The following is a 12,500-nucleotide window of genomic DNA, read 5'->3' as shown; positions in this document are numbered from 1 at the left end:
TGGTTTCTAGTACAGCTGCTCGTTAGAAGGTACTCCCTGCCGTCGTCGTCATCCTGCCCGTAATGATCTGGAACGGAAGTTATTTATTGGATGCCGTGGAAGTGGCCTGGTGCTTCTCCCGCAGGAGGTCCAGTTCAAATGCAACAATCCGACGTCATCATTGCGCCGCCAGAAGTACCTCTCCCCGCGAAAAGGAAGAAACCAGGAAACTCGGCACAAACTTATCTAGGTCAATGTGTAACGGAGAAAAGCCGAGATTTATGCTCTCTTTCTCTCTGTCTCGCTCTCTTTCTCTGCATGTCCTCGCCCATCGTTTCACACACGCGCTACCGTTTTGAAGGACGCATCCTTTGGCATCCTATTAGCATCCTGGCCATTGGGCAGGCGGTCTGTTTACGTAGTGTTGCTCCTGGCTCTCGTATTTCTTGCATGATTAGTGCCTTGATGAAAATTGGATAATTCAATCCGGCCTTCGAGACAGCGCCCTTGTCCGGTTCTCGTGCCACTCCGTGAGGGGGCAGACGCACCCCGTAGCTAGACGCTGGTGCTAAATGTCGAAACGTGTGTCATTCAACTCCTGCCGCCTTCCCGGCCTTCCATCGCAACAGAGTTTGTCAGCACCTTAAAGACAGACACACCTCAGAGGAGTAAACAAATCGATCGAGCGCAAAGGTAACGGTCTGGGGTCTGTGGAATCCTGCTGACGAGAGACAAACGGTGGCGTGCAAGGTGGCACATGCCTCCAGACACATTGAGTAAGCGAGTGAACGAGCGCGCGCGCGGTCTTACCTCATTGAATGGTTTGATTTTGGTGTGCATGATGAACGGGAACTTGCACAGTTCGCAAGCGTTGGTTTCCGACGCCGTCAGCCATTGCTGCAGGCAGGTCTGGTGCACGAACTTTAGACTTCCGGAGCAGTAGCAGGGCGTCAGCAGTGGGTTGAGTGTGTCGGATTCACAGTGGCAGATACGGCATATGTCGCCGCTGCTCTGCGACACCTGACTGCTGGTGGAGCCATACCTGCGGGAAGAAGAAGCAGAAGAGGGAAGAAAACGGAACGGATCAGTGAACGATATGAACTTTGGACGACAGACAGTAGCAGCTGCAAGAACAGGAAACAGGGAATTGACACTCGACTTGTCTGATACGCGATATGAAGTTGTGTTTGACAGCTTTTGGGCTGCATTCATGGAGGAATTCCATCACGAGGATCATATACTTTTAATAAAAATAAACCACAAGCTTGTGCGTGATCGAACGCCACAGCACATTGACATTGACCACCAAACCAATGCGAGTGGATCGATAACGCAAACATAACCTCATGTCGCGTGGTGCGTGCTTCTAATGCTCTAGGCGCGCCGTGGTCAATCAGCGGTCGACACTTTACACCATTTTATTATTATTTTCACAATTAAAGCCACAGAACCAGAAGGAGCATTCCGGAAAAAAAGGACATCATGGACGATGGAAATGGTGGCTGGCATCAAGGACATGGCATGGAGACGCGCGTGCGAGCAGCACACGGTTGCTGACAGCTCATAAATCATTCAGTTCCCGCGGCTCCCGAATGTCCTTTCCCGATGGCAAAGGGGGCTCAGACTGTCGCTCAACTTGGACACGAGCCGTGCCCGGTACCGCTGTTGGTCACGGCACAATTATCTCTGTGGTTTTTTTTCTCATTTAATTACTCACGGCCTCTCCCTTCTCTAACCAGTGTCCTTCTAACACAGCCCTGAAGCTTTTTGACCCATTTTTGTGATCAGCACTCGTGAAGGACAAGTCCAAAAAAAAAAAAACCATGGAGATGATAAGTTGTTATCCTGTGTCCTTATCCTAGGTTAGAGTTAGTTTCTGTAACCAATTCCAGGTTTCTCAAAGCACGTTGTTGGACCAGGTGATCCGCAGCACGCTCCCAAGTACTACGTGATCTGCGCGGATTGCAGAGTGATATCTGGTTAGTTCTAAGAAACTATTCCCCACATACGATGCTACACATAACTCCACGTACAAACATCTCGCCGCGTGACTTCGCAAGCACAAGATGAATCCACAGCGGAGGAGCTTAGACAAAGCTCCAAAAACGGCGGCAACCGCAGTGGCGCAGTGTCTGGCTGATAAGATAGGAATGTTCGCGACAAGACACCATGCCATGATCCCTGATGCCACACCGAGTGGAGTTCGCAGGTCACAAATTATTAGCGCAACGTTTTAGAACATCTCTTGCTGCTGCTGATGGAATGACTTCAGTTCGGCAAGATCTCGCGGAGTTCCCACGATAATTCACACCGCACTCCACCCTGGAGTGTGCTGGCTACTTGTGGGAGATGATTTATTGATCTGTTTATGCCAAGCATTCTAACCAACCGAACCACCCCGCTCGTTGGTCGTTGGTGGTGGTCTGGGCTGGACCGGGTATGACTTTGAAACCAGGTCAACCGACGAGATAAGCCGACCGCAACCGACGACCAGGACGGACGCCTCGCCGATCGAGAGCACGATCGATCTGAACCTTAGAACGTACACACTGCACACGGTCGGTCGCTACTTCGCCTACGGTGCGCACTGATAAGCCGAGCCAACCCCAAGCCAAAGCCCAAAGGGAGCGGCAGCAAAAACGGCAGACCACCCCAATCCGGATCCGATTTCTTCCGCAATCAGCCGCGCATCGTCCACCGGTTCTTCTATCTATCTGTCTGTATGCGAAAGCGCAAAAAGACCTGACTGCGTGCGATTTGCGGTGTTTTGCAACTCATCTGTGACTCGATCCGGTGGTCTGGCACCATCACCGGCAGCACCATTTCGCGGTTGATTCTAGTCGATATTTGACGACGACTGCAACGACGACGACGACGACGATGCTGACACAGAAAACCGGCTAAAGGAACCGGTTATCCGGTGGAGAGAGGATGGGGCAATCGGTGCGCACGCCTGATCGCGTGGTAGAAAATGGAAAAATTGCGTATCGGTGACCACGATGACGACGGCGACCGGGTGAAGGGATGCGAAACGGTTCTCCCAGGCACCTGGTCGCCTGAAATGGCAACGCAACGACAACAACGACGGAGACACGCGGCCCGTTTGTTGCACCATTCCATGGCACCGGTCGTCAGAACGGCCATGGAGCGGCGGCGGACACACGCTGAGATCCGATTGGATCTCGGTGTCATTCGGCCTCACTTAGCACTCCTACGCGAACGCACCGGACCACCAAGGACCTGCCACTACGCACACCTAATGGGCTGACCACGATGGCCATCGAACTCGAAGTTGCCCTTAAAGACGCCCTGTTCAGAGACTGCGGTGCATCGAATGCTTGAGCCGTTCCTACCGTGAATACCGAATAGGAATGAGGCCACTTTGCATTACCAATCGGCGATTCATTTCTGTACATGTGAGGTCTTTGACATAAGACTGATTGAGACACGCTGAATCGGAATCGGAACACACATTTAAAAAGGATGGAAAAATGTTGAAGCAAAACCAAACTAGAGAAGCATAAAGCATCTCATTATGCTTTAGTTCTTCTGTTTTAGAATTAGAAGCTGATCTACCCAAGAATCGATATAATTTTTGTATTGAATACTTCTGTGTTCTATTTCTTTTTTGCCATTTTCTCGTCAAATCCACTAATGCATTAGGAGCGAGGATTGTGCAACGTCTGTACGGTGTGGCCAATGCATCCGAACTACAAAGTTGTGTTCGTTGGCCTAGCATTGACCTTCATTGATTGCCATCCATCGAGCAAAATCTTTCCCACTGTATAATTACACACGTTTCTGCTTGTTAGCAACCTGTAATCATTGCAATAATGACCTGTAGATAGCTCAGAATTAATCGCGTTGCGAAAGAAAGTAACTGATAATGGAGGATAATGTGCATTTAGTTCTGTGTTACAATTGAAAAATATCACGCATTTCTTCACAAAATTCACTAAAAATATTCAGCAAAATATAGTCTTGTGCTCTTTTTAACGCGTGTTCACATGATGCAAGCGGATTAATATTGGCAAAGATATGGCCATCAACCGGATCATCAAAACTGCTCAGCTATTGATGCTTGCAGAGCAAAAACGGACCATGACCTGGACCCGATTCGTCGTGAAAGAACCTTGCTGTACATGCATCAATTTGAAATGAAGATATTTCATTCCAAGTAATGTGTTTCGAGGTTACAGTAACCTACCCACCAACACCAATCCATACCATACTGCCGGAGCTACGTTGAGAACATGTGGGGGACATGTGGATTCGATCCGAACGATCGCAGTGAAATGTCAGGATGATTAATGTATCCCAACGTGTTCACGGGTAGTTTGAATTCCGTGAAAGATCATTAAGGCCAGAAAATATAGTACAGCTATTGGCGGCTTGACAATATGAATTCAAATAGACTCCTCGTCGCAACATAACAGGAACAAGACAAATTGACAGTTCTCGTCACCTCTGCGGTTTAATCTTTTATCTCCAATAAAAAAATCTTGTTCAGAATCCCCAACTCTTCCAAGCAGAGAATTTGCATCTTTTTGCTGTGTGATCGACCGACAATCGACTGAACGGCCGTTGTTCCACAAGAACTGCGCACATCGTTGACGCAAACACCGATAGTTATCTACTAAAGCTTGCACCAACGTTGTACCACACCTCGTTTACCTCGCCAGCCAGCCAGCCAGGTCTATATGATTTGTTTACGACTTTCTGTCCCCGCACCCTTCTCACCAGGGCAAACCGGAGAAACGGTTTCTGCATTTCTATTATTCCATCCAAAGCGCGGCCACGCAATCGATGCTATCCGTGTGTGCTAGTGGTGCCGGTGGTTAGCTATTATAACCGGTAACGCATTCGGTGGCATCGGTGACGGCGATTAAACGCACGGTTTCGTGGCGTAAAGGAAGTGACCGGACCACCGGACGTGCCATATTTAGGTGTGTGCGGGGGTAGGCAGATGCACCCTTCGTCCCTCTGTCACATGAGTGTGAACGGAATGGTTAAACATTTGTGAAACGACAAAGCGGACACAACAAACAGTCGGAATGGAGCAGATAGATAAATCAAATCGGTTCACTATCTACCGTCCTATCGGTGTGTATCGGTGTTTGCGAAGCGGATTGCATATGCATTTGCAATTCATTTGCAAACGCCGCCAGAGACCTTTAACAGCGATCTGAGCGTTCACGTTGGAATGCTTTAATCCACCCCCTGGGTGGGGGGAGGATTCTCCAAACCGCCGGGGCCCACACCGTTATAATCCGGATTGAAAAGTCCATTACAAAGTCCCACGGGGCATTAACGCAAAGATTCCCATCATCATCATCCGTGCACCAGATTCTGTCTGGCTGGCATGCTGGATGGATATGAGCATTAAGTACCACCACGACCACCACCTCATCAACGCAAACACCCACTCGTCGGCGACGGCAACCTGGCGTTGGCACTGGCTCCCCCCCGCCCCGGAGGATGATGCCATCAAAGGACACCAAACACTGGGTTTTGCCTGAAGGGTCCGTCCTGCTAGCCAAACTGGAACCTCGACAAACATATGATAGCGCCGTGATGCTGGTGGTGATGCTTGAATCGATAAAGCTGCCGCTAGTGATGTTGTTGGCCAGCCTGGGAAGCCGAGATTTGACCCAATTTCCAGTTCGCTGGGCCAAGCAAAACAAAACCAGAAAACCCGGCCCCAACGAGAAACAAACAGCAGGCACGGGGAGGAAGCGGCAGCAGCGGAATCTACGGAAGATTTCTGTCCAGGGCACCATGTCTCTGTTCCGTTCCGGCGGTCCAGTGTCTGCTCCAGAAAGCGACCTTCCTTTTGGTGCAACTTTGTTGACCAACTTTCAATCAGCTTTTGAAGTATGTTCACACCATTTGGCATTGAATTACAACATTGTGGGCTTTAGGAGCATGGCAGATGGTATCATTGGAAGGACTTTCATGTTTCTTTTATACTTTTTGAACGAGTTTTCATCTATTCTCATCAGCAATCGCGTCAATAGAACTTTTTTCACATAGCTTTTCGACCAACTTACTCTGTAATCTACACCAACAAACGGCTTATCAGACACTCCGTACTCGATAAACGAATCTACTTCAACGTCTTCCTTTCGACAACAGCGATTGATGGCATTAAACGCTTATCAGCCAGACGAAAAAGTAAAAAAAAACGATTAAAGAAAAGGCATATTTCTCTCCCTCTTCCAGGGAGCATAATGCGATCGATCGATTGACGACTGGGAATCGATATAATCCACGGTCCAGTCCAGCAATTCCCCAAAGCGAGCTTTATCATCGGTCGTTGGCAGTACACAGTGGCGCGCGCGCCAGTGGTGTTGGTGGTCCCATAATGTCCATACATTAACCTTTGAAATATAAATAAGACCCAGACCCCGGGTGCCGACGGTCAAACCTCGATACCAGAGTAAACTCACCGCCTGTGAGGTCACTGTGTGCGCCATCAAGAATTAACACTCGATGGAAATGCAAGCAAACAACTCTGTACAGCGCCACGGGTCGGGATGGGTTTGGTGAAATAACATTCACAGTTTATCGATCTAATCAACAGCTACAGAGCGAATTGGTGGTGCATACGCGCATCATCATCCCTCTCTAATGCTGATACGCTCTCCACTCCAGTTCCTCGCCCTTGATTTAAAGATGAGTGTTTCCACGGATCCCACACGAACACCATTACCCTCCCCAGGGGCATAATTCTTGATTTAAACTATCCATTACAAAATGCCAATGCGGCTAACATTCCTGCACCCAACGCACACCGGCGAGCAGTAGTGGTTCAACGACGACAGCGACAACACTTTCCAACACTCGACTCGACTGGCTGTGGTGCCCCCCCCCCCCCCCCAACTTAATGGTGCCCCGTTTTCATCGGCTAACGCGGACCCGGGGAGTAAAATGGATGACTAACCCAGTTTTCCACTCACCTCCCGCACCATAAGCATGACCTTTGGAGCGAGAATGACGCACTTTCCCGCGTTAGGACGTCATTTCGTGGTGGCCTTCCATGCTTCCACGCTCAGAATCCGTTTTCCGTATTGCGGAACATGGCACCAGCACGGGAAAAGGGTTACTCTGTATGTGTGCCCACAGCCCACATCCCAGCCCAGATCACACCAGATGGAGAAGAGTCTGGCGAAAATGAATTTTGATTTATGTTCACCCCGGGCACCCCGGGTGCCGGAGACGCAGTATGCATAATGTTTCACCTGTTTCGAACGGTTCCTTCGGGCGAGGTCTCTGTTTTGTGATAAATTCGTGACAATTAATTTACTAAATCTCCTTCGCCTTTGTTAGCATACAATGGGTGGTCCATCAACACCATCCGATGTTACTGAAAGTGTGGTGCCCCCTCCTCACCGTTATTAACGGAATAATAATATTACAGATCTTAAAAGAGACGGGATGACGAGTTCGTAGCGACTTCCGTAAGCTTCCTTTTCTTTCGTTGGCCGACGGCCCTGTTCACGGTCAACCACACTAGAGTGCATTGTCGCTGCGCAACTCCACAAACTGACTGCTGATCGCTGAACGGGTTTGTGGACAGATTGTTTACAAAGAATGGGTTTTTTTTCTGCACAGCGGATGCACCGATCTCTACCGATCGCACAGAAGAGACTTCCGGAGAATGGAAGATCAGAACGGGAGTTTCAAACGAAATCTGAAAGTTCCGAACAGAATCCGGATTAAAATAATCGTTAAAGCAAAGGTGACTATGGTGACAACCAAATCGGGTTTATGGGCCCTTCATATGGCCTTGCTTTAATCGGTTTTTGGTTCAGGTTGCCATAACCGATCACCGATGTCCTCTAGTGCTGATTGTTTATTAATTTTTACAAGAGATGAAGCAAGTCATTTTGAAGACACTAAATCTACAAAATCCTATCGTGAAACACGTACGGCGTAATCATACTACCGAAGCCTGATACAATCAACCCCCACCGATGATTGATGCAGAAAAGGAATGCTTTAAAAAAGGGTGTACAGAGCGCGCCCAGTGTGTCAACTGAAGGGTTTTTGTCCGTTTTGTCCGTTTGTGTGTTTCCGTTTTTGTCGCGTGAAGCGAGGCCGATTACCCCTTTTTTACCGCGCGAAACAATGTCACGAGACCGCGTCACGATCACGCACATTCGTAAAGCACAGAAAAGTGAAAACCTCCCCCCTATCAATCAAATATCTCAATAGATCCTTTCCAATCAGTTGCCCCCCAAATCGGGTAGATTTATAGCGACATCTTTTGCGAATTGATTGTCCATCTCCATTGCATCATGTTCCGGCCACTGGGTTCGATCGATGGCAATAACCATCGCCGCAGTGCCCTGCACTTGACCGCGCTGGTGGCGGTAATTCGTCAGCAAACGATCATTAACACCTTCGCGTCCATGCGGTGCTGCGCGTACGGTGTTGTTGCGCATGTCCTTGCCATGTACAATCGCCATCGCTGCTGTGGCCTTTAGTACGTGACCACAGCCGGCCGCTAGAGTTTGTTGCGAACTTGACCTTTAATAGGCCACTTGTCTTCACTTGTCCACTTTGGGGACTTTTCGACACACTTTACTTTTCGGTGGTTGACCTCCCTTTAGCCCTTACAAGATTTCAATCATTCCGATGCCCTTCTTGGTCACGCAAGAAGTGGGGCTTCGTGTTAGTTATGAGCGAGATATCACAAGAAATTATCTGCAACCGATGGGGCAGATCAAGACCCAGGTAAATATTACAAGCACTTTCCTGGCACTGATCAAGATCACGCACTGCTGTTGGTACTTTCACTACTTTGTATCGTGGAGATCTACGCCTTCGCCTTGGCTGGAGTTAATTAAACATATCTGCGATTGGTTTAGGGTTTTCGGTTTCGGAAAATCGGAGACACGAACCTCGAACCATGGTCAAGGCAGCATGAAACGGTTATGTAGTACACGGCTTGTTAGCAATCCAGGGCCATCGTTGCCGTCGTCGTTGTCGTTGAGGTGTTGGCATGTAAATGCGCCCCGTCGATCGATCAGCTCCCTCGGTAATCCCGCGTCGTTATTAGATAACAAGTGCGGAACACGAGACACCGGGATGCATCATCGTTATCGCGGACACTTGCATAAGCCAGAGAGACGGAGAGAAGGTTAATGCTACACAAGTGGCCCTTAGCGAGGAGCGATCGATCGATCGAGGAGAGGCGTGTCGACGGCGTGATCACAACGAGACGGTCAGTCAGCCCGTGCCACAGCTGTTTACGCCCATTGACGTCACGGCGAGAATGGTGAAAAGATCCGACGAGACACCGGAATGGGGACCCACAATTCAGACATTATCAACCGGTTAATGGCAGCGTCCCATTGTTTTGGTCCCCCGGCACACATTTACATGCCATACTATTTTCCAATCTGAGAAGCGTAATTGCGTGATGAAGGTATTTTTTGATTTACCACCTTACTGGAGGAGCGGTTCTCCGGTGATTGCCATTTACCGCAGGCCGGTTAGTTGCTGTTAGAGAGGCTTTTTGACGATCCTTTAAATGAATTTACGTACAGATTGAAGTCTATTAAGGCTATTACGGCAAACACGATTAGTAGTAGTAGGACGGAGACATACCGATCGACGAAATCCCTTTGGCACTTGGAAGCTGTACCCATTATCTGTGAGTGTTTATTTCCCTCTTCTCACCAACAGACCGTCCAGCACTTAACTAACGCTATCGTTTTGCTCGCAGCTGACGACAGCCTCAAACGGGGCCCCCATAATGGAGTGCTGGAAACGACAATTAGCTGGCACAAACAATTAGCAAATGGGCCGCAAACACAGCGCGAGACGGTGGCTTTCACTTCTCTTCACGTATGAAAACTCTTCACAAGTGATCTCCTGAGCGGAATAACGATAATATTTTATCTTAAAACATTCATCCAGAAGAAAATTCCTATAAATGAACGATCGCGTTTGCCAGCAAGGCAGTTCTTATCAAGCATGAACGTCGATGTGTCATAAATCGATCATGCTGTGGCAATTAAGCGCCGAGCTCGAGAGCTCAAAACCAACTTCCTATCAATAACCAGGAACCAGCAACCAGCGTTGGGTTTAGGGAGGCTGACATCATCGTTTGGCTGCACCACCAACAGTGCACTTCTCTCGCCGTTATCGCCAAGTGACAATCGCTACTAGTGGTCGTGGTGGTCGGTCGTGGTCGGCGCGAGGCCAATCAGTTGAGTGAAGCAGAACGCAAAATAGAAATAGGAGCAAACACAGCGCCCAGCTGATAAGGTTGCGACCGGTTGGAAAGGGTCTCTTGGTGGAATAAACTGTGCACCGCCCTAAACTGTGAGCCCTTCCTTTTAAATGCAAGCAAGGATTCCGGAAGAAACAATAAAAAGCTCCGGGGCGTTAATGTAGATCAACAGTCGCGCAGGAAGCGGCATCACAGACATTAATTAGTGATGTCCCACCTGGCGGTCATCCTCCACCGTTTCCACGTTACCCTCGCTGCCCCCTTGCAGTCAGGCAGCGGTGCTACCGGTGTTGATATGATAAAACAAACGCGATTACGCTCTTTGTTTGCCAGTTTGCACTGATAAAACAATCCCCGCATGGCTCCACCGCCTTACTGCGAGCCTCTGTTGGACTTATGGATGGTTCCGTGGTTTATGGCGAAGCAAACAGTAATCCCTTCCGAACGGAGAGCGTGGTCAGGGGAAGAGCATTAGTCACTTAGCATTATGCCAGCCAGCCAGCCAGTCTGGAAGCGGAAAAATGGTGCTTTCGTCCTGCAGCTCCGGTGCTCTCAGTGAGCTGCAGCTGCACGTGCATTCCCGGGAGGGGCCCTGCGAGGTGATAATTTAATATTCCATCTCGCACTGGCACGTTCCACCGGTATCGGTGTATCATGTTACGGGCACGTTGCAGCCATCGGCTATGCAATGCATTGCGCTCCGGAGCACGTGGTGCACCATCGAACGCGATCGGTGATCGATTTCAAATAAGGCACGTCTCTTCCTGGATGTCACGATCACGCCGACGATGGCGACGACGACACACGACTCGGAAATCGAAATCGCACCGTCTCAAACCCCGGCCACGTTGTGTTGCGTTGCGTAACGCCGCATATTCCGCGGCGGTTCTCTTTGTGTGTCATTCGCGTTGGTTTCACCCGCTTGTTGGTCGCTCGTCTTCTTCCTCGATCCACGGGTGTGGCAAGGTCAGAGGGACAGTAGCAGTAGACGAATGGATTGACAGAAACTCTCGGATTGGTTTGTAAAATATTCGTAGCAGCCATTGGCTTGCGTCTTATCTTCAATGCATCACCACAGTACCGTGTGATGTCATCTAGAAACAACCAGAATATTAGTTTTTTTTAATAAAAATCGTGATTCACTGCGAAACGAGGAACGAGTCTAGAACGTTTCAGAGAGAGAGTGTAGCTGGTGGCTGGCGCTGATGGATTGCTTTCTTCAACAAACAGAACCTGATGCGAGCACAGCAACCAGTGACACACAATGATGAGTTGTGTTGCTTTTGCGTTACGTATTCGAAAGCATTTCATTGCCAAGCAAAAATTATGGCCAGTCATTTACATCTCAAGTATATTTTAATTCAAATTTCGAATTCCAAATTAATATTAAATCATGAATCAGAGAATTGTTTATGTAAGTTATGCAAAGTGTGACTGGTGCAGTGTGTCCGATGCGGTCAGTCATCAATACAAGAGAAGGGCCTGTCAATCAATGTCTCTCGATCAGGTGGCGTTGGATGCTCGTTATTTCAGAGGCGGCAAAATGAAGCAAATCCTCGTTTTACTACTTAAACTGGTAACAGAAACGCTGCACCACTCTCAAGCTAACATCCGACTTCTGTCGGGTTCCAGATCCATCCATTTTAAATAAAAAAAAAGACTTCATAGCGGCCAAGCGGATTGACCTTCAAAATCGTATACCAGATAGAAGGCCTCGTAGACCCGTTCAATCCGTGCAGCACGCGCTCCACAGAGAAAGTAAGTAAGTGACCTCCAAACCGCCACCACCAACGCCGGTGGTTCGTGTTCTTAATGTTTGCCAATTAGCTGCCCACGGACCCGGTGGAAAGCGATCCGAGAGCGCGCGCGCGCGCACCCCCGTGCACAAACGCACCGGCCAATGAACCGTGGACAATTGTTTTGCACAGATTTCGCTCCACGGAGCCACGGTGTGGCATCCAGAGGAAGGGCCACTAGAAACCGGTGTATCAAGAGGACGCTCATCCTTCTGCTGTCTGTCGTAGGCAGCGTCAGCTCCTCGGCCAACTCGGCCGTTGGCTAATGAACCGGTCTCGCACCCGGGCGATCGGGCGGACAGGTTTTCACGGAAGTCGCCAGACGATAAAGCCGCGGCGTCCGTCGCTCGACTCAACCCATCATTATCACGTCTCGGAGGACCCCCTGTAGTGGTGGAATGCTCTGGAAGGTGTATGTGTGCTTACCTGGTGTGTGTTAGCATCCCGGAGGAGTTCCAGTCCACATTCTCGATGTCGGACGA

The 12,500-nt window shown here is 49.2% G+C and overlaps 2 protein-coding genes across 4 annotated transcripts in view; one reads left to right on the top strand and one right to left on the bottom strand.

Annotated features, from left to right (window-relative positions):
• LOC126577598 (high affinity cAMP-specific and IBMX-insensitive 3',5'-cyclic phosphodiesterase 8) overlaps window positions 1-12,500 on the top strand; it is a 403,282-nt gene that overhangs the window by 216,713 nt on the left and 174,069 nt on the right. The window lies entirely within an intron of this gene.
• LOC126577600 (uncharacterized) overlaps window positions 1-12,500 on the bottom strand; it is an 18,295-nt gene that overhangs the window by 4,245 nt on the left and 1,550 nt on the right. The window contains exons 2-3 of the mRNA XM_050239359.1: window positions 12,445-12,500; window positions 790-1,021 (exon numbers count right to left, since the gene is read on the bottom strand). The exon at window positions 12,445-12,500 is cut by the window's right edge and continues 485 nt beyond it. Of these exons, the coding sequence (XP_050095316.1) occupies window positions 790-1,021; window positions 12,445-12,500 (288 nt within the window). The remainder of the gene's footprint in view (window positions 1-789; window positions 1,022-12,444) is intronic.

The sequence above is a fragment of the Anopheles aquasalis genome, chromosome 3 (assembly GCF_943734665.1).
Source record: "Anopheles aquasalis chromosome 3, idAnoAquaMG_Q_19, whole genome shotgun sequence".
In the NCBI taxonomy this organism is placed as follows: domain Eukaryota; kingdom Metazoa; phylum Arthropoda; class Insecta; order Diptera; family Culicidae; genus Anopheles; species Anopheles aquasalis.
This window is presented reverse-complemented; position numbering and strand designations above follow the sequence as displayed.